Source organism: Hypanus sabinus, chromosome 1 (genome assembly GCF_030144855.1).
Source record: "Hypanus sabinus isolate sHypSab1 chromosome 1, sHypSab1.hap1, whole genome shotgun sequence".
NCBI classification, from domain to species: Eukaryota; Metazoa; Chordata; class Chondrichthyes; order Myliobatiformes; family Dasyatidae; genus Hypanus; species Hypanus sabinus.
Window position 1 is genome coordinate 14930421 of NC_082706.1, and position 23146 is coordinate 14953566.

The following is a 23146-nucleotide window of genomic DNA, read 5'->3' on the forward strand; positions in this document are numbered from 1 at the left end:
CAGGTCGATGGGAGTAGACGGTTTAAATGGCTCAGCATGGACTAGATGGGCCAAAGAGCCTGTTTCTGTGCTGTATGACTATGACTGAATAAGGCAGATGGGGAAGACCCTACTCCTTCAACCGAGCAATAGCAGCAGAGTGAGAGCAAGTTGAGAAAGTGTGTACATAATTCCTTATTTCAAACTTATAAGTAATTTTATCATCAAAGTACGCATATAGTACTGTGCAAAAGCCTTAAACACACACACACAGAGTGTCGGGGCGGGGATTTGTCATGACAGAATATCTCTCTCGTGCTTACCGCTCCCTCCCCTCTCCCTTCTCCAAATGATGATTCCCCTCTCCCCGCCTCCTTCCCACTCTCAGTCCACAATAAAGACCATATCAAAATCAGGTTTAACATCACTCACATTCGTCACAAAATTTGTTTGCCCTGAGATTCATCTTCTTGCAGGCATTCCCAGTAGAACAAATAAATACAATAGTCTTTTTTACAACTGCACACCAATATGACATATACCGTGCAAGTACAAAGAAGCAATAATAAATAAATAATACTGATAACATGAGTTGTAGAGTCCATGAAAGTGAGTCCATCAGTTGTGAAATCAGTTCAGAGATGAGGTGAGTGAAGTTATTCATGCTAGTTCAGGAGCCTGATGATTGAGGGGTAATAACTGTCATTGAACCTGGCAGTGTGGGACCTGAGGCTCCTGTCCCTCCTTCCTAATTGCAGCAGTGCGAGGAAAGCGTTGCCTAGATGGTGGGGGTCCTTGATAGATGTTGCCTTCTTGTGGCAACGTAGACATGCTCAATGACGGGGAGGGCTTTTCCTGTCATGGACTGGGCTGTGTCCACAACTCTTTTTGAAGACAAGTTGCCCAGAAGCACCAAGCAGTGCTTCTCCCATTGACAACCATTTCAAAAGTTGACAGGGTTGTTAAGGAGGTGTATGGTGTGTTGTCTTTCATTAGTTGGGGGATTGGGAACAAGAGCCATGAGGTACTGTTACAGCTCTATAAAACCTTGAAAGTCACTTGGAGTATTCTGTTCAGCTCTGGTAATCTCATTATAGTAAGAATGTGCAAGCTTTGGAAAGGGTGCAGAGGAGAATTACCTGGATTAGAGAACATGTCTTATGAGGTGAAAGAACTAAGTTCTCCAAAGAAAAGGATGATGAGAAGTGATTTAAAAGAGACTTACAAAATGGGAAGAGGCTTTGATTGAGTGGGTAGCCGGAGACCTTCTCCCATAATGTAAATGACTAATATGAGGGAGCATAATTTTACAAGATTGAAGTATAGTACAGAGGGGATGTCAGAGGTAAGTTTTTTTTTTACACAGAGAGTGGTTAGTACGTGCTGCCAGTGTTGGTAGTAGAAGCAGATGCTAATTCACAGTTCTTTCAGAGATATTATTGCTCCCCCTCAACAATACCCTTTGTTTAATTAAGAAGAATAGTACTCACTCACCCCATGAAATTCTGTCACAGAAAGGACAGAGGAAACTATGTCCATTGTCCAGGAACTGCATCATCGGGCACATGTAGGCCGCACATTTCTCACACTGGACAGGAAGAGTTTCACCGCAGTCCACCACACGCACAGGACCCTGAAATAACCAAGGTCCAGGCATGACTATAAAATCATGGCAAGGATATTCAATACCCGATCTCCAAAGTGAAGGAGAGATGAACAGGTTTTTGGAGATTGGTGGAAGTCCGAATGTGAAAGGACCCATGATCAGAGAGGACAATACTAAGATGGAAGAGTGAGTAAGGAGGAAAGAAATTCCATCTGAAATTCACAAGGATTCAGATGTGTGGGATTTTTTTAAAAACTTTTTGCACTTCTTTTTTAATATAACTTTTTAAATATATATGCTTATTACTGTAATTAACAGTTTATGTTCTTATGTATTGCATTGTACTGCTGTTGCTTAGCAACAAATTTCATTACATAGATTCTTGGATGGTCGTGGCAGGAAGAAGGCAGGAGACTGGGGCTGAGAGGAGAAATGGCCCAGCCATGATGAAATGATAGAGCAAACTCGACGGGCCAAATGGCCTACTTCTGCTCTTATGGAGATATGCCAGTGATATTAAACCTGATTCTGACTCTGAAGTGCAAGGAGATGCAAGACTGGGAGACCTTTATTGTCAATAAGCTAGGATAAGTAAATTAAAATATCAATATGTTATGGTATAAGAGAAATACCATTTGAAAATTATATTATTCTATGATACATTGAGATTACAGTGAAATGTGTCGTTTGTGTTAACCTAAGGATATGTTGGAGACAGCACAAGTGTTGCCAACGTATCATGCACATAATGTTCAGCAGAACAACAGAGATAACAACAGCAAGAACAAAACAAGTCAACAACAGCTTGACAAGGTCTCTAATTTAAATATCAACTTCATTGGAAAGGTGCTAATTTTGCTCATAATTAAGTTTTTGGCATCATGGGTAATTAACCTGGCTACAAAAATCAGCAGCTGTGTCACAAAATTGTCTGCACAAAGCACACACTCATTTAATAGTGTTGGCCTGTCTCCTTTCCTCACAGACGTGGCTTATTTAAAGCTTCAAATTCCCATTTGGCAACAGGATAATTGCCCTTCAGATTACTTTGAACAAGGGTCCAGGCATACCTCTGACGTGTCCAGAAATATCATAGCTTTAAGAAATATTCATGAGAAATATTTTCCTCAAAAAACCGTCAGTTGAAAACTCAGAATAGTCTTTCCACCCTTCAAACCAGGGCGTTGCAAACTTTTTTCATGCTGTGGACCAATCGGGTCCACAGACCCCAGGTTGGGAACCCCTGCTTTAAAAGATCAGCATGGCAGTACTGATATATGAGAAATAAAATTTCAGAGCCAGTCCCAGGGCACGTGAAGTCAACGATTTCTCACCTCCCCTTCCGGCAGCACAGCGAATGGTTTAACAACAGCAGCGAGAGGGAGGTGGGAGAGCCTGGCTATCTCTGGAGTACAAGGGAAGGTATAAGTCGTACATCGGACAAATCTGGGGCTCGCAAGACCTAGAAAATGGAGCAAACAGCGTTTACAAAGTTAGAGCCTCCAAACCAAGCAGCGTACAAGCACAGAAATTCTCACTGGCACCCTAACCCTAGGAGTACGGTGAAGTCCTGCACACAAAGGGCACAGTAGGACATGTTCTTTTAAATGTAGCACGGTAGCAGGCCCTTCCAGCCCAACAAACCTGCAATGCCCAACGTCATGCGTGACCAATTGATCGGCTAACCTGTGGGAGGAAAACAGAACATCCAGAGGAAACCCACATGGTCTCGGGGAGAACGTACAAACTCTTTACAGACATAACAGCAGGAATTGAACCCGGGTTGAATCCAAGTATCCCTCCCCCCAGAGAGTCCAACTGATATGCTGATATCATTGAGCATATCTGCAAAGAGTGTTGACACAAGAAAGCAGTATCTATCATCAATGACCCCCCACTATCCATGCTCTCTTCTTGCTGCTACCATCAGGAAAGCGGTACAGAAGCCCTAACACACACACCCCAGGTTCAGGAACAGTTATCACCCTACAACCATCGGGCTCCTGAACCAGCATGGATAACTTCACTCATCTCAACACTGAACTACCACCACAACCCATGGACTCATTTGTCAAAGACTTTACAACTTATGTTCTCAGTATTATTTAATTACTTAGTAATTTTCATTATTATTTATTTTAATTTCTGGTCTTTGTGTAATTTTTTACTGATTCTATTGTACTTCTTTGGTTCTCTCTGTGAATGCCTGCAAGGGTAGTATTTGGTGACATATAGATACTTTGATAATACATTTACTTTCAGCATTGAACTTTGCTGGGCTGGAACCTTGCTTACTAAACTTCACCCTTCCAGTTGATGCCATCGGTGACTGAGCTCCGAAAACCCGGCAATGGATCGGAGAAAAAGGGTACGTTTGTAGCCTCGAGAAGTGAGGTTTAAATTAATGATGTACTTTAGACCAGTGGACTCTCATAGCCAGCAGGGAAACAAGCAGCCGAAATGAACTTCAAAAGACAAGTTAAGCTTGTAGTCAATATTTCCCATGAACTCTTCACTATTGACAAATCCCTAATACTGAATTAAATTACTAAGTTAGACCACACTTGTAATATTGTGTTTAGCTCTGATCATCTCATTATAGGAAGGATGTGGAAGCTTTAGAGTTTTAGAGGTGCAAAGGAGATTTACCAGGGTGCTGCCTGGATTGAAGGGCATATTTTACATAGGATAGCTTGAGTGAGCTGGGGCTTTTCTGTCTGGAGCAAAGGAGGGTGAGAGGTGACTTGATAGAGGTGTACAAGATAAGAGGCATAGATTGAGTGGACAGCCAGACACTTATTCCCCAGGCCTGATATGAGGAAGTATAAGTTTAAGGCAATTGGAGGAAAGTGTAAGTGGGACGTCAGAGTCAGGTTCTTTTTAAACACTGAGAATGGTTGGTGCATGGAACACGGTGCTAGAGACAGAATCATTAGGGATATTTAAGAGCTTCTTAGGCAGGCATGGATAAAAGTTCAATGGGGAGCTATGTGGAGGGAAGGGTTAGAATGAGAGGTTAAAATATTAGTTTGTAAATATTTTAACTAAAATTATTTCTATGGATCAAACGGGCTTTATTAAAGGCCATTATTCTTTCTCTAACGTTCGGAGATTGATGAACGTTATATATTCATCATTATCTAAGCAACCTCAATATGTTATCTCCCTCGATGCAGAAAAGGCATTTGATAGAGTTGAGTGGCCATATTTGTTAAAAATATTAGAAAAATTTGGTAATAATTTCAATAGATGGATTCAAATGATTTATAAGAATCCTATCGCCATGGTCATTACTAATAACTGCCGGTCTTCTTTTTTCTTACTTTCTCGTGGCACTAGACAGGGATGTCCATTAAGTCCTTTATTATTTAATCTTGTATTGGAGCCTTTAGCTATAACATTACGTGAAGCTAAAAATATCCATGGCATCTCTAAGAACGGAACCATACATAAGATTTCTTTTTATGCAGATGATTCTTTGTTTTTATTTCAAGTCTTGAGGAATCAATTCCTAATCTTTTGGAAACACTTAAAGATTTTGGTAAATTTTCAGGATATAAACTTAACTTGAATAAAAGTGAATTGTTTCCATTAAATGTTCATGTTAGTGCATATAATGATATTCCTTTTAGAATTGTTAATACATTTAGATATTTAGGTATTATAATTACTAAAAAATATAAAGATCTCTATAAAGCGAATATAATTCCTTTAATGGACTCCATGAAACAATTATTTTCTAGATGGAATCCACTTACTTTTTCTTTAATAGGTCATATTCATGCTGTGAAAATGATGATTTTACCTAGATTTTTTATATATTTTCCAAAATATACCTATCTTTTTAACTAAAAATTTTTTCGATTAAATTAACTCTTTTTTCTTCTTTTATTTGGAACAATAAGATACCTAGAATTAATAAATATCATTTACAAAAATTTAAAAAAGATGGTGGACTTGCACTTCCTAACTTAAGACTGTATTATTGGGCTGTGAATATTAGACAATTATTTTTTTGGTTATACTGGCTCGATAAGAGCCATAAAACATTATGGGTTGATTTGGAATTAAAAGCTGTTAAACAATTTCATTTAGCTTCAATTTTAGGAGCTCCATTACCTTTACAGCTCTCTAAAATTCCAAATTTAAATCTGTATCCGGTTATTAAACAATCCCTATGGATTTGGGTTCAGTTCCATAATTCTTTTAATCTTAAACAATTTAAGTTATCTAGTCTTTTTATATCAAAATTTTTTATTTAAACCTTCAACAACTGACCCTATTTATGGAAAAATAAAGGAATTCATTCTTTTATATATTTATTTTGTGATGATCAATTGATGACTTTTGAGGAGTTAATTAATAAATTTTCTCTCACTCATACACATTTTTGCAACATTTTCAGGTTAGACATTTTTTACAATAATATTTACCTAAGTTTCCATATTTACAAGAATCTGATTTGTTGGATACCATTTTGAAATTGAATCTCTTATTGAAAGTTTACTTTTGTTACAAAAAGAGAACCTATCACTAAAGATTAAAGAATGGGAGAGAGAACTTAATACGACTATTGTTAATGAAGACTGGCTTCGAGTTTTGAAAAACTTAAATTCTTCTTCTGTATGTGCCAACCACTGCTTAATTCAATTTAAAATTGTACACCGTTATTACTTAATAAAGGAGAGACTATCTAAAATATTTCCTAGTATAGATAACTATTGTGATAGATATAAAACTGAATTAGCTACTTTGTCACATATATTCTGGTCATGTTCTTCATTAAAATCATTTTGGAGATCTTTATTTTCTACAACTTCTAAGGCTTTGAAAATTAATTTACAACCTAATAGATTGACTGTTCTATTTGGAATAGTTCCGCATCATATTCAGGGTATTTCATCTTCAGATCAACATGTAATTGCATTTGTTACACTGCTGGCAAGAAGAGCTATTTTATTAAAATGGAAAGTTATTTCTTCCCCTACATTAATTGAATGGTTTTCTCAAGTGATGTTATGTCTTAGTTTTGAAAAAATTAGAAGTAAAACTTTTGATCCTCGATTTGATTTTGAGAGAAGATGGAGTTCTTTTGCCAAATATTAGCATTTAATTTGAATTAAGTTATATGGTTTCCTTCCAATTTTTTTTATATAAATATGAAATTACAGTTGATGATTCTTTTTTTATATATTTAGATAATGGTCAAACATATTGCTCTGAAGGGTTGATTCCTAATGGGTTTTTTTTTAGTTAGTGGGGGGGGGGGGTTATCTTAGTTAGATGGGGTTCTTTTTTTCCTTCTTTTATCTATATATAAATTTTTTTTCCCATTTTTATATTTCAAGATCAGTTTTTTCTTCTCTTCAGCTTTATTAATTGTATGCATATTAATCTGTTAAAGTTTTGTATCATTTTATAGCTGTTGATGATTACATACCAATAAAAAGATTCTAAAAAAAATGTTGGCACAGCATATTGGGCCCAAGGGCCTGTACTATTTTATGTACATTGGCTCACCCATAGTTCCATGACTCTGGTTATAATATCTAGGATCACATTCTCTTTATTAATTGATTTATTAAACTGTTCTTCCAACTTCAGAGATTTACACACAGGCAAATCCAACCTTCTCCCTTTGTGCACACCCTTTAAAACAGCTTGCTTTCCGCTTACTTGTTTCCACCACTTTTAAACTTTACTCATCATAGATTAAAAGTTAATGTTTGTCCCAAGCCTTATAGGCACATCAGGCCGGTGCTAATGCCGGTTTCTGTGGCGTGAAGTGACTGAGAATACGAGACTTCCCCCACCCCCACCCCATCAGTCTATTGCAAGTTTAACCCCCAGCATTTTGCCGGTACCCATTTTCAGCTGGGTGGACTGCAGCAATGTGTGGTTAAGTGCCTTGCTCAAGGACACAACATGCTGCCTCGGCTGGGGCTCGAACTCACGACCTTCGGATCGCTAGTCCAACGCCTTAACCACCTGGCCACGTGCCACACACTCATTATAGATAGGCATGGGAATTTGAGGAAAACGGAAGGATATGGACATTGTGCAGGCATAACAAATTAGTTTAGTTGGCCATTTGATTACTAATTTGTTTGGTTCAGCACAACTTTGTGATCTAAAGGGCTTGTTCCTGGGCTGGGTTCCCAGTTCCACTCTGCAGTGGAGGTCGTGACTTACCTTGATCCTCCACTCGGAAGTGTGTTGTGCTCAGTGGAGGTACTTGCCCTCTTGTGTCGGTGTAAAATACTTGGGATTCCCATAACTCTTTATCATTCTCCGCCACCTGAACCTATAAAACAACAAACATGTTCAGAGCAGCACTCACAAAGTGCTGGAGGAACCCAGCAGGTCAGGCAGTATCTATGGTGATGACTAAACAGTCGACGTTTCAGGTTGAGACCCTTCATTAGGAGAGGAAAGGAAGGGGCAAGAAGCCAGAATAAGAAGGTTGAGGAGATGGAGGAAGCGGTACAAGCTGGTGTAACACTTGCCCAACAGTATCAAACCCACAGCAAATACTGTTATGAAATACACTTTAAAGAGTTTACTAAAATTAAAAGGGTATTAGGCAATACAATATATATGCAAGGGAAAAAAAACAAAAGGCGCCATTTTGAGTAACATACACAGGACATTGTACGCTGGCAATTGGTAGGTGAGATCAGGAGAGGATGGTGGGGTAGGGGAGGGGGCAATGAGTGAGAAGCTGGAAGGTGACAGGTGGAAGAGGCAAAAGGCTGAAGCAGAAAGTATCTGATAGGAGAGGGCAGTGGACCATGGAAGAAATGGAGGGGGAGAAGAACCAGGGGGAGGTAATGGGTAGGTGAAGAGAAGGAGTAAGAAGGGAGCCAGAAAGAGGGATGGAAAAAAGATAGAAGGGGAAGGGGAGGGGGAAACTGATATTTGGTTCTTGTGCAGTAAAATTGGGCTTCCACCCTGTTTAGTACATGCAGAGAAAGCACTGCATGTAACGGAATAGCCCATCAAGGAAATCCACCCCCCTTGGTGGAATTCCGTTCGTCTCTTTCTGAATTCTATCTTTCTCCCATAGTGAAAATAAACAAGTACAGATCAGCATGTGTCCAACCTCAAACCTACTCTCAGAAGGAGTACTGATTCATACAGTTACACAGCAGGGAAACAAACCTTTCGATTAGATTCAAATTCTTTCATCACATGTACAACATACATAGTGAAATGTATCATTTATGTTATCAACCAACACACACAAGCATGTACTGGGGGCAGCCCACAAATGTCGTCACACCCACAATGCTCAGCAGAACAACACAAATGGCAATAGAACAAAACAACAGCAGCAAAACAATGTCCTTTCCCACTCTCCTACCCACCTTCCTTCTCACACACTCAAACTGGCCTACGTCCCGTGGCCCAGACTCTCAGACATCAGTCCTCCAAACATCAGGCTTCTGACCTCCAAACAAGTAAACCCAGAAATTATTTTGTAAATTTAGATACATAATCCTGAGAAGGGATCCATAGGCTTCACTGGACTGCCAAAGGGGTCCGTGGCAACTAAAAGGTTAAGAACCCTCGGTTTAGAAGGATTTGGTTCAATCAGAGGTAAATTGGGCTTGTATACAGTAGATGGGCAGCATGGACAGGTTGGGTTGAAGGACCTGTTTCTGTGCCATATGACTCTACAAATGACACTGTAATCTGCATGGGGCTGGTAGTCACTGGACCAGTTGTCACAAACATTTACCAGGTTGGCATTAGGATTCATCTTCAATGCCACTTTCATACTGAAGGAAGCCAAACAGCAAACTTTCTGGTACCTTCTGAATCACAAGGCACCAATGTTATCTACAGCTGCTTCTAAATACTTCTGCCCAAAGTCATTTCTCACCCAGTAGTACAGGGCCAGTACCCGTCTGTCTTTATACTAGCTATAAGAGTAACAACTGAAGCAAGAGTTGGTTTTACATACTTCTGACAGTGAAGCATTTATGACAGCAATAACACTTCCATTCTATTTTCACAGCTGATGATGGCTTACTTACTGGGTTGGGGATTAGATCCAGATTCATTTCATTTCCTGGCTCCTCGGGTGATCCAGGCTTACAACCCTTTGCAAGTAAACAGACAACATTCAGTTACAATCATTACACTGTAAGGATCTGTGACGACGAGCATAAGATTTAATAGCACTGAGCTGATGACAAGTTGAAACTTTGCCCTTTTCTGAGGATTTTCCTATCCAAACTTATCATCAGAAAATTCTGAAATCAACTTTTTCATCTTCTTGCGTGATTAAATTGTCCAGTCAGTTGCAGCAAAATTGTTGCCTTTAAAATTAGAACACTACTTTGACAGCTTTGAAAACTTTGACAAACTTCTACAGATGTGTGGTGGAGAGTACACTGACTGGTTGCTTCATGGCCGGGTCTGAAAACACCAATACCCTTGGACAGAAAACCCCACAAAAAGTATAAACGTTTGTAGTTGATATGGCCCAGCCCTCCCCACCACTGTGCACATCTGCACAGAACGCTGTCACAGGACAGCAGCATCCATCATCAGGGACCCTCCACCACCCAGGACATGCTCTCTCCCCACCACTGCCATCCGGAAGAAGGTAGTCTCTGGGCCCACATAACCAGGTTCAGGAACAGTTATTACCCTCAACCATCAGGCTCCAGAGGGGATAACTTCACACCCAATTATTGAACTGATTCCACAACCTATGGACTCACTTTCAAGGACTCTTGATATCATGTTCTTTATGTTTATTGCTTATTTTTTTCTGTTGTATTTTTGTATTTCTGCATTTTTGTGTTTCTGTTGTCTTTTGCACATTGGTTGTATGTTCATCCTGTTGTGTGCAGTCTTTCATTGATTCTATTATGTTTCTTGGATTTAATGAGTAAGCCCACAGGAAAATGAATCTGGTGACATACAGTACATATACTTTGATAATAAATTTACCATGAGCTTTGAAATTAGTCACGTCTTCATATTAGTTTTATTGAAATCTGCCTGATATGTAATGAAGGGCAGAAACAGCTGCATTTCCAGCAATGTAGGAAGCTGTGGTTATCCAAAATGATTTGAGAGTTAAGGGGCAACACGAGTGAATCTGCAGATGCTGGAAATAAATAAAAAACACAAAATGCTGGCAGAACTCAGCAGGCCAGACAGCATCTATGGGAGGAGGTAGTGACGATGTTTCGGGCTGAAACCCTTCATCAGGAGTCCAAAATTTCTTCACTCGGATGGTTGTGAGAGTGTGGAATGAGCTGCCAGAGCAAATGGTGCATACAAACTCGATTTCAACATTTAAGCAAAGTTTGGATAGGTGCATGGATGTCAGGGGATGGAGGGCTATGGCTCCGGTGCAGGTTGATGGGAATAAGCAAGTTAAATGACTTGGCCTAGACTAGATGGGCTGAAGGGCATGTTATTGTGCTGTTCTTTTCTATGACTCTATGATTGGAGTAAAGTATAGGAGAATGTTAGAGGTTAAGTTTTTTTTTGAAAATTTTTTACACAGAGAGTGCTGGTTGAGTGCAACACCCTGCCAGGGACCATGGTAAAGGCAGATAAATTAGGGACATTAAAGAAACCCTTCAATAGGCACACAGTTGATAGAAAAATGGAGGATGATGTGGGAGGGAAGGATTAGATTGATCTTAGAGTAGGTTAAAAGGTCAGCTCAACATTGTGGGCCAAAGAGCCTATACTGTGCTGTAAGTTTCCAAGTTCTCTGTTCAAATACCCACTTTTTTCAATATCTACAGATTAGAGATTTTTTAAGATCTAAACTATATACATTTTCTACTAGCACAAATAAGAACATAATAGATGCAATTTTTCATTTGAAATCTTTTGAAAATGGCTCAATATCTCATATTTATGGTCTGTTGTCGGGATTGAGAGTGGCTCCTTTAGAAAAAATTTTAAAAGATTGGGGAAAGGATTTACAGACTTCATTATCTGATAAGACCTGGAGGGTTATTTTCAAAATGGTTAATTCTTCATCATTATGTGCTTGTCATTCCCTCTTATAATTTATAGTAGTACATAGGGCTCATATGTCTAAAGACAAGTTCTCTCATTGTATTGCTGATATGTCTCCTTACTGTGACAGATGTAATAATGGAGAGGCTTCATTAATTCATATGTTTTGGTCATGTTCGAGCCTTGAAAAATACTGGAAAGATGCATTCCAAACATTTTCTGTACTTTTTAAAGTTAGTTTTAAGCCCGATCCCTTGACTGCCTTATTTGAGTTACAATTTTGGAGCCTTCTCATTCGCCAGTACTGGCTTTTATTTCTCTTATGGCTAGGAGGGCGTTCTTGCTTAAGCGGAAGGAGGTTGCCCCCTCCCCCCAAACATGCTCAATGGTTATGTGATGTTATGTCATGTTTAAATCTAGAGAAGATTCATTGTTCGATTTCTGATTCTAACCAAGATTTTCAAATGTTATGGGGGGACCCTTTCTGAACTATTTTAAAAATCTTTGAATTGTTATTAAAATATAGATCTGGGCTATAATTATAAAACACTATATGGTAAAAATACTCTTTTTTTTCCTCTTGTTTTTTTTAAACCAACCAGCTTTGTCTTGGTAGGGGGTGTAGATTTTTTATAATATAATTAACCACACTATTGTTTTTCATCAATCAATTTATTTTATTTGATTGATCATCAATATGGGATACTATGATTGTATCAATGTGATTTATATATAATGCATTTTGTGCTGTCTTATTTTGATTTATAATAAGTATTTCTTTATTAATATTGTATTTGTGTAAATGAAACTTAATAAAAATATTGGAAAAGAAAGTTCTCTGTTCTAAAAATGATGTGGTTGTTTTCACATTGTTTTTGGGTGCAAAAGTTCAAATGTTGCACTTTGTAGCATCATGCTGCCAAGTCAAAATAATTTCACTTGCTGTGAAAATGCTTGGGAGATATCAGAGTCAGAAACAGGTTTAATAAGAAAAAAAGTAGCGAGGTAGTGTTCACGGGTTCAGTGTCCATTCAGAAATCTGCTGGAAGAGGGGAGAAGCTGTTCCTAAATCATTGAGTGTGCACCTTCTGCCTCCTGAAACTCGTTCCTGATGGTAGCAATGAGAAGAGGACATGTCCTGGGTGATGGGGTCCTCAATAATGGATACCATCTTTCTGAGGAATCACTCCATGAAGATGTCCTGGATACTATGGAGGCTAGTGCCCATGATGGAGCTGACTGAGCTTACAACACTCTGCAGCTTCTTTTGATCCGGTGCAGTAGCCCAAACCACACCCCCCCCCCCATTCTGGATGGTGATGTAGACTGTTAGAATTCTCTCCTTGGTACATCTGTAGAAATTTGTGACTTTGGTGACAAACCAAATCTTCTCATACTCCTAATGAAATACAGCCACCGTCTTGCTTTCTTTGTAGCTGCATCAATGTGCTCTAAATCTTAAGTCCATATATCCTTCCTTCCTACACTTCTTACTACCTTAGTAAAGCAGTGATGCACCATCAATAACTCTCTGAGACTTGAGGCGAGATATAGGCTTTTATTGACTAGAAGAAAGAACAAGCAGCAATTGACCACCATACTACATCCTGGAGACTGAGGACCGGGCTCAGGCCCCAATCGCCTTTATACCGGGGTCTGTGGGAGGAGCCACAGGAGCAGTCAAGGGGGGGGGGGGGGGGGGGCGTGTCCAGACAGGTATATGTAGTTCACCACAAGCAGGCAATGCAATTAAAGGTCCCACTTACCCCGGACATTCCTGTTTATCACCCTCCCACTGGGCACAAGATACAAAAGCCTGAAAACACTTACCACCAGGCTCAAGGACAGCTTGGTTCCCACTGTTGTCAGACTACTGAGGTCTCTTGACCTCACACTATCTCATTATGACCCTGCACTTTATTATCTGCTTGCACTGCACCTTCTCTATAACTTTTTAATTCTGCATTCTGTTATTGTTTTCCCTCATATTAACTTAATGCACTGTAGTAATAAAATGCACTAATGCACTATGTAAAAAAGACTTTCCTCATTCTGTGCTCATGTGTAATAATAAACAGGTTTAGTAATTCGGCAGGACTAACTGTGGAAGTATATCTGTAACCCTGAAGTCTTTATGAATTTGTAACCTTTTTGTAAAATGTAATGTAACAAAATGGAACCTATGAAATCCCAGAGTGCTTTGCTGGTTTGAATGGAAGGGGGTGTGTGTGTGTGTGTGTGTGTGTGTGTGTGTGTGTGTTTATGGTGGGGTGGGATGAACCAGATAAGATACAGATAATGGAGGAATATTAAGGAATGAAGCAACCCAATTACTGTTCTCTGTAAAAAGTATAAAAGTGCTTTGTTTTGAACACAAGATCAAAGCTATTTTCCAGACAAAATAGCACTTCCTCCAGAACCAAGGTTCAGAACATATTACCAACAGTTAATACACAGCAAAAGGCACATGTAGCGCTTACAAGATAGCAAGTGAACGAACAGTCACATACCAAAAAAATTATAGCCCAAGTCCCTGGGTGACATGTCCTGTAAACTTATGGAGCATGGGTGTTGTTGGCAAGAACAAGCACCTCTCAGCAGTCCATGGATGAACACACACACACCAATCCAGCTTGTCATCTCACTAGTTGAACACCATCTGGACATGATTGATAACGTATAAGCAACATGGTCAGAGCGAGCAGCTAAGCTGTGTACTTACTGGTACAACTACAGCTGCAGGGTGTGAATGAACATCTTCCTGTCCTCCTCCAGGCTGGAAAGGGCTGTACAGTTTGTGAGTTGGTGGCTGAGAACCTGAGGAAGGGAAAATCATAATGGGATAACAGTGCAGTGCATACACAAACTGTATCATCCTACTCTGCAAATCAAAACTCCCACAGAATACCCTTTTGGACAATCAGATACCTGGGTTTAGTGTTGTTACAAGGTGTTAGAGTCAAACAGTAAGGACACAAAGTCTATAGTAACCATCAAATACCCATTTACACTTATTCTACGTTCTCCACGTTTCCATCAAATGACCCTAGGTTCTACCAGTCACCATACAATGCCTGGTTCCAGAGGACTGAAAGATTACAAATGACACTCCAATCTTTAAGAAAGAGGGAAAGCAAAAGAAAAGAAATTTTAGGCCAGTTAGCTTAACCTTAATGGTTGAGAAAGTGTTGGAGTCTATTATTTTTTAAAATATTTTTATAAATTTTTTATGCATTTCTACAATTACTATGACAAAAACCCAACAACAAAATAAAGATTAATACAGTGCAAGATAAACATGGTTCAAAATAATAATGAAAGAGCACCCAAAATAAAGTCATGTAAAGTTAGTATCCTCCCCCCAGCCCCTGCAGAAAAAAAAACTCCAGACCAACCACTGCAAGATGTAGGAAATATAAATCGGAGCATTCAAACCCCCAAAACTGTAAATGAAAATAAGAACAAAAGATAATAATGCCTACTACCAAAGAAAGAAAAAAAAGCTGAAAGTAAGGGACTGAAAAAAAGACTTAATCTAAAGGGGAGTTATGAAAATATTTAAGAAAAGGTCCCCACACATTATGAAACTTTATGTCCGAATTGAGAAATGAGTAGTGAATTTTTTCAAGATCTAAACAGGACATAATATCATTAAGCCATTGAGCATGAGTGGGTGGGGCAACATCTCTCCACCTAAGGAGAATTAAATGTCCAGCCAAAAGAGAAGCAAAAGATAATGTTTGACATTTAGTCGGACTCAGATGTATATCCGCCTCACCCAAGGTACCAAAAAGAGCAATCAGAGGGTTAGGTTCTAAGTGGCAATTAAGAATATGGGATAAGGTTAGGAAAACTTCCCTCCAAAGTTTCTCTAGACTAGGACAGGCCCAGTACATATGAATAAGAGAAGCCTCACCACTTTTACACTTATCACAAATAGGACTAATGTTAGAGTAAAATCGGGACAATCTAGATTAGGATATATGAGCCCTATGTACAATCTTAAACTGTAAAAAGACAGTGGTGAGCACAAAGAGAGGTTGGATTAACTGACTTGAGAATTGAGTCCCAAACTGCATCAGATAAAGAAACATTTAAGTCATGCTCCCAAGCAACTCTAATTTTATCAAAGGGGGTGCACCATAGGGGCACTAATTTCTCATGAATAAAAGATATTAAGCCTTTACCCAGTGGATTAATAGAAAGAGAAAGGTCCACAACGTTTTTCTCAAGCATCGCAGGAAAATTGGGTAATAAAGGATTAATGAAATGTCTAATTTGAAGGTACCTAAACAAATGGGCATTAGTAGATTGAACTTAGCAGAAAGTGGTTGAAAGGTTGTGAAATGATTATCGATGAAAAGATCTTCAAACTGCCTAATGCCCTTTCTATACCAATCATGAAATGTTGAATTGTGCATAGAAGGTAAAAAAAAAAGATGAATTTGCAAGATAGGACTAGAAAGGGAGAAAGCATGAAGGCCATTAAATTTTCTAAACTGGACCCATATTCTCAGAGTATGTCTAACAAGAGGATTAACAATTAGTCCAGGCAAGCGACTAGGGAGTGCAGATCCAAGAATGCAGAAATAGAGAGATCTTTAGTGGAGTTCAACTCCATTGCCACCCATTTAGGACAATCAGACTGGCTATGAAAAAGGGACCAGAAAGTAAGACAGCGAATATTAGCTGCCCAGTAATATAGACAGAAGTTAGATAAAGCCATGCCACCGTCTTTTTTAGATTTTTGGAGGTATTAAGTCTAGAACGCTTACCGTTCCATAGATAGGACAAAATAATAGAGCCTAAGGAATCGAAAAAGGTTTTAGAAATAAAAATTGGAATAGATTGAAATAAGTATAAAAATTTAGGAAGGATATACATTTTAATAACATTAACATGACCTACCAGAGACATAGATAAGGGTGAACTTTGTGACAAACTCTGTTTTGTAGAGTTCAAAAGAGTCTATTATTAAGGACAAGGTTTCAGGGTACTTGGAGACTAATGATAAAACAAGCCAAAGTCTGCATGGTTTCTGTAAAGGGAAATCTTACCTGACAAATCCATCAGAGTTCTTCAAGGAAGTAACAAGCAGGGTGGACTAACTACACTCAGTGGCCACTTTATTAGGTACACTTGCTCATTACTGCAAATACCTAATCAGTCATTCATGTGGCAGCAACTCAATGCATAAAAGCATGCAGACATGATCAAGAGGTTCAGTTGTTGTTCAGATCAAACATCAGAATGGGGAAGAAATGTGATCTAAGTGACTTCAACTGTGGGTTGACTGTTGTTGGTGCCAGATGGGGTGGTTTGAGTATCTCAGAAACTGTTGATCTCCTGGGATTTTCACACACTAAAATTTACAGAGAATGGTGCAAACAAAAAAAGCATCCAGTGGATGAAAATGCCTTGTTAATGAGAGAAATAAGAAGGGAATGGTCAGACTGGTTCAAGCTGACAGGAAGGTGACGGTAACTCAAATAACCACCCGTTACAACAGTGGTGTGCAGAAGAGCATCTCTGAATGCCCAACAAGTCAAACCTTGAAGTGGATGGGCTACAGCAGCAGAAGACCACGGACATACACCCAATGGCCACTTTATTAGATACAGGAGGTACTAATTAAAGTGGCCACTGAGTGTTGTTTAGCATCCTGAACAACTTAGGGATATGAGAGGAAAGCAAAGCACACAGAGGAACCCATCATGCACAATGGGAAAAGGTGCAAACACCAGACATCGGACATCAGTAATCATGAAATCTTGCATTTTGAACCGAGAAAGGATTGAGAAAGTACTTTACAAACACTGAGAGTATGGAAATAGATAAGGCTCATGTTGATAAATTGTAAAAATTAATGAAAGCTTATATACAGAGAGGCAGTTCCTTAATGTTGTTATAGCCAGGGGTGGTAATAGGGACAAGTCCCCTCAAACTATTAAATGCTCCCAGTGGTGTGTGCTTCAAATAGCCTCTGACAACCCAAGACCAGCTCCCGGGCCTTCACATGTGGCTTGGCTACAGAGCCTGGCAGACCATTTCTACTGACAGAAGAAGGGGCTGGGGGATGACAACTACTGACGTCTTAAAACCTGATGGGGCTAGTCAGCTCATCTAGGAGAAGATACACCCTGTCCAGTGAAATCAATGCCAAACTTGAACAGAAATGACTAATTTGTTGTATGCTTAGACCCAGAAAGGACTGAGCCAAGACACTCTATTCTTACTGTACACAGACTCCTAAAAACATTGAGGAAAATACTAATAGTAAAGTTGCAATCCAGGTTAGAGACAACACAATTTGTAACTTATCCTACTGAACTATTATTTTTGTACATGCAGTGGACTTAAAGGGACTTGGTGTCCACATAATGCCTGTAAGTCTTCATAAACATTCATCTAAATGGCCAAATTTAAAGTTGCCTCCAACCCTTGATTTTGTTCTGTGAATTCCTCAAAGACTAAGTTTTTGGTCTTGCTAATATTCACTGCCCAGATTTTAAGATGACCAAATGCTCACTATCTGGCTGTGATTGGTGGCTCTGATGAATGGGCTGAAAACTGTAGTTTAGATCCAGTCCTTGGTGAGTGATCGTAGGTGGTCTTGAATACGAAGTGGGTGTTGCTTTGTTTGATAGGCAGATGGAGTTTGGAAGGGTGCTGGGATAGCAAAGAGCAGAGGTAGTCATTGCCCACTTGTGATCAAGACCAGTAGAATTGACATCGAAGCTCGAAGGCGCGTGAATTGACCAGCTCAGTTCATTTGGCGGCTGATTCTCTGAAAAATAAAACCAACACTATTTCAAAGATGGTGTGGATCATCCCCTCCTCCCACTGTAAAGTTGAAATCACATGAATTTTTATCATGGTCATAACTCTACAAGACTACCAACTTCTGAAATGGAGGAGCCCAGGCTGTGAAATATAGTGGTTTGCCTTCTACTATGGGATAATAACCAAAGCAACAACTGTACTTCCAAGCTCCTGAGGTTTTCCCTAGTCCAGATGATCAGTAATACATCTCTCCATCTTTCCAATGATGATGGATGTCTGATTATGTACACACATCCCAGTAAATGCTGAAGCTTTTTTGTTTTTCTTAATTGCAATCACAATGAATTTTCTTTAGCTTAAAGTTGAAGCCGCACAAATCATTGTATTTGTTGGTAATTAACCCTTTAATAATTAGCTCGAACACCTCTATCCACCTCACAGCTCAATGGCATGAAGAATACATCCCATAGTAATAATGGCATGGTTATTGGTGTTTGATGCACAGCGATACAGTCGATGCACACAAAAAGCGATGGACACAGACCAGACCAATGCTGGAAAAATCCCTCCCCACCACTGAGCACATCTACAGGAAGCAATGCCACAAGAAAGCAGCATCCATCATCAAGGACGCCCACCATCCAGGCCATTTTCTCTTTTCAAGGCTGCTATTGGGAAGGGAGGTACAGGAGCCACAGGCCCCACACCACCAGGTTTGGGAACAGTTTTTACCCTTCAACCGTCAGGCTCCTGAACCAGCATGGATAAATTCACTCACCTCAGCACTGAACTGATTCCACAACCTTCTTTCAAGGACTTTATCACTCAGGTTCTCCGTATTATTTATCTATTTATTTGTATTTGCACAGTTTGTCTTTTTTTGCACACTGATTGTTTATTAGACTTTGTGTATATTTTTCCATTGATTCTATTGTATTTCTTGGTCTTACTGTGAATGCCCCAAGAAAGTGAATCTCTGGGTTGTATGGCAGCATATACATACTTCGATAATAAATTTACTTCGAGCTTTGAGATCAGGCAAGCAACAGACATGCAACTGAACTCTGGTGTTTCAAGTTACTCTGTAGATCACCCTGCACTTTCAGTACACTTGTGAAAATTTTCTGCCTTCTAGTTCATTGATTACATATTCAGTGGATTCCAGTTAATTGGGACACATCGGGACCAGTACATTTTGGCCCAATTAAGCAGCTGGCCCAATCAGCCAAAGCTTCATGGAAATCATTAAAAAGGTATTAAAAAGACAAACTATCGTTTGATTGAGTAACAAAATATGTATTTAAATTAAATACAGAACAAACAAGAACACTATAATACTATAAAACTATATTAGTTTTTAATAGTTATCGAAAGAGGAATTTACTCAGTGTACGCTGCTGTGTTCTTTTGATTAACTGTAAATGAACAAAATCTGCAGACACCTAGTTCAGACAATGGACTGCTTCATGCAATCCTTCCGATGATTGTATCCTCCAAATCTTCATTTTCATTGTAACATTCAAGATGATTGTCAACACCTTCAAGTTCTTCATAGTTCCTAACTTGTTGAAGTAATTAAAATATTTCATTTCACTCCCGACCGTTTTTGGCATTTTGCACCAAAACTGCAGTGAGCAAAACAGTTCTGAATTGGTTAACTGCTTATTTCTCAGCAGCTGTCAGCAACAAAAAACAGTATTAATCCACATCCTTAACAACGAGCCATATGAACATTTTTCAAACACAGATCTACAAAGGAGAATCCATCCAATGCCAGATTTCATCAGATGTCCCACCACAATAAAAATCTGGCTCATGTTAAAAATGCCTCCACCAACTTCATGTGACCTCTGTTAAATATCCACTGTGAACACAGATATTTTCTTTCACTTTCATGTGGGCTTTGAGACTCTGCTAAAACTGATACAAAGAACTGGGGAGTGGAGGGGAGTGAAGCAGATTATTAATGAAGAGGTGCAGAGCAGCAGAGGCCGCAGGCTCAGATTACTATCACTGACTTACATGACACATTTGTTGTCTTCCAGCACCAGTAAAATGCAAAGACATAAAATCATACCTTACAAAAAAAAATTGTGCAAATAAAAGGAATAACGAGGTAGTGTTCATACTTTCATTCAGAAATCTGAAGGCAGAGAGGAAGAGATTCTTGTTAAGTTATTGAATGTGGGTCTTCAAGACCCTGTACGTCAAAACCAATGGCAGTAACAAGAGGGGGGTGTGTCTCAAGCAGTGAGGGTCCTTAGACTGGTGAACAGCATGCAGTACCAGGTGATATTTCAAATAATACTACAAAGGATAATATTTGTCTTTGTTAGACGCTGAGAAATGCAGTACATTGTTTTTGATTCATTTTCATGCAATTATCATTTCTCAGTTTCCTAATACAATAGTCAGCATTATGCCAAACACTCAACTGGCAGTCAAGTTAGCTATAGCAAAATGGAGACTTGACCCAAAACTGTACATTTCTCTCCACAGATGCTGCCTGGCCCATGAAGCTCCTCCAGAAATGCCCTTCTTGCTCCTGGAACACCTTGCCAAGCCAGATCATGAGAGGACCTTCACCAGGAGCACTGCAGCAATTCAAGACAGCTCACCACCAGTTCCTCAAGAGCAACTAGGAATCGTTAGATTCTGCTGACCTCGCTGATGGCACGCAGGTCTCTCAAATGAATGATTATAAAATCCATCCCTGCTTTTCAAGCGAGGTTTTTAAATTATATTATTTATTTTAATAAATATCAAATTACATTGAAATAATATTCTTCTTGTAATTTTCAACTGTTCAAGATTTTTTAAATAATTATTTCCCCCTTTAGATAAATAATTTGCTTTTCTTTTCATTTAACCTTCTGTTGTAATCAACAATGCCAGGATAGATAGATACACACACTTCACTAGGTACACCTGTATACCCGCTCATTGATGCAAATATCCAATCAGCCAATCATCTGGCAGCAACTCAATGCATGAAAGCATGCAGACATGATCGAGGGGTTCAGTTGTCGTTCAGACCAAATATCAGAATGGGAGGGAAATTGTAAGGTATGTAAGGTATGATCGTGGCTGAAAGATCATAGTTGGGAGCTTAACATCCAAGGATATACCTTGTACTGAAAGGACAGGTAGGTAGAAGGGGTGGGGTGGCTGTGTTGGTTAAAAAAAATGAAATCAAATCCTTAGAAAGAGATGACATAGGATCATAAGTTTGTAGAATCCTTGTGGGTACAGTTAAGAAACTGCAAGGGTAAAAAGACCCTGATGGGAGTTATACACAGGCACCCAAACAGAAGCCAGGATGTATTACAACAGGAGATAGAAGATGCATACCAAAAGGGTAACGTTACCAAAGTCATGGAGTATTTCAATATGCAGGTAGATTGGGAGACTCGGGCTCGTGCTGGATCCCAAGAGAGAGAAATTGTAGAATGCCTATGAGGTGGCTTTTTAAAAGCAGAATGTGGTTGACCCCACAAGGGAATGGAATTCTGCAATTCTACACTTAGCATCAAAGAATGTATAAATTATACAACTTGAGATTTGTTTGTTTACAGGCAGCCACAAAGCAAGAAACCCGAAAGAAACCAATTAAAAAAAATAAAGACCAACACCCAATGCATAGAGAATGGTAAAAAAAAGACACAAATAATGCAAACAATAGAAATAAGCAGCAACAGTTCAAACCAAAATGAGTCCTTAGATCAGAACCCCAGAGTAGGCCCAAAGCCTAGGTATCAGTCCATCATATTAGCAGACATGGCGCATAACAGCCAGGACAGTCCTCCTAGCCTCAGAGAGCAGTGAACATTGCGAGAGAGCGAGCGAAATCAGCTCTTGCCTCCAATCCCAACACCTGGTCTTTCCAGTATGTCTGGGCCAGTGTTTAAATTGTCCAAACAGCACATCATACCTCGCAGTAGACCCGGGCATGCCACCAGTGACTCCCTCTGGGTCCAGAACCCACCACCTAGTGACTCACTCCGCAACTAGATTTTCCCGCTCTCAGTTTCTCCAAATTGGCTTAGCACCCAGAAATTCAACCTCGCATCTGAGCCAGTTGTATGGGCATCGGAACCCCTCTACCCCAACTTCTCCTCTCTGAAAGGCTCACTCCATCTGCATCGATTCTGTTAGGTTTCAGCACAGATCTCTTGAATTCACTTCACCTTCACTCACCTCTACATTGTTTGCAGTGATAGGTTACTACAATTTACAACTACAAGTTGCACTTGTAGTACAACTTACTACAATTTATTAGTAATGTTTTTAGTCATTGTTTATGGTTGTGTTTAATAAGCCAGATTTGTTTAGGAAACTTGAGAGGAAAAAAAACTCTCAAGCAGTGACCATAATATGATAGAATTAACCCTGTGGTTTCAAAGGGAGAAGATAAAGTCAGATGTAAAGTGAATTACAGGGGCATGAGAGTGGAGTTGGTCAAAGTTGATTGGAAGGGGCTACTAGCAGGAATGACGGCAGAACAGCAATGTGGTGAACTACGTGTGCCTGTCTGGACACGCCCCCTGCTGACTGCTCCTGTGGCTCCTCCCACAGACCCCTGTATAAAGGCGATCGAGGCCTGATGCTCGGCCTCAGTCTCCAGGATGTAGTATGATGGTCACTCACTGCTGTTCCCTTCTTCCAGTCAATAAAAGCCGATATCTCGCCTTTACGGTTTCCATACACCATCAAGCAATGTCTGGATTTTCTCAGGGCAATTTGGAAGGCACAGGACAGATACATCTCAAAGATGAAGTATTC

At 39.5% G+C, this 23146-nt stretch overlaps 1 protein-coding gene across 7 annotated transcripts in view; it reads right to left on the minus strand.

Moving 5' to 3' along the window:
- LOC132391562 (protein transport protein Sec24C-like) overlaps positions 1–23146 on the minus strand; it is a 75785-nt gene that overhangs the window by 47265 nt on the left and 5374 nt on the right. For 5 of the 7 annotated variants that reach the window (XM_059964920.1, XM_059964934.1, XM_059964929.1 and 2 more), the window contains 6 exons: positions 18111–18368; positions 14304–14398; positions 9625–9690; positions 7778–7889; positions 2920–3047; positions 1474–1612 (listed from right to left, as the gene is read on the minus strand). In XM_059964920.1, coding sequence (XP_059820903.1) covers positions 1474–1612; positions 2920–3047; positions 7778–7889; positions 9625–9690; positions 14304–14398; positions 18111–18368 — 798 coding nt within the window. Of the gene's footprint in view, positions 1–1473; positions 1613–2919; positions 3048–7777; positions 7890–9624; positions 9691–14303; positions 14399–18110; positions 18369–20441; positions 20508–23146 lie in introns of all 7 variants that reach the window. The other 2 variants (XM_059964953.1, XM_059964958.1) reach the window with 2 other exon arrangements.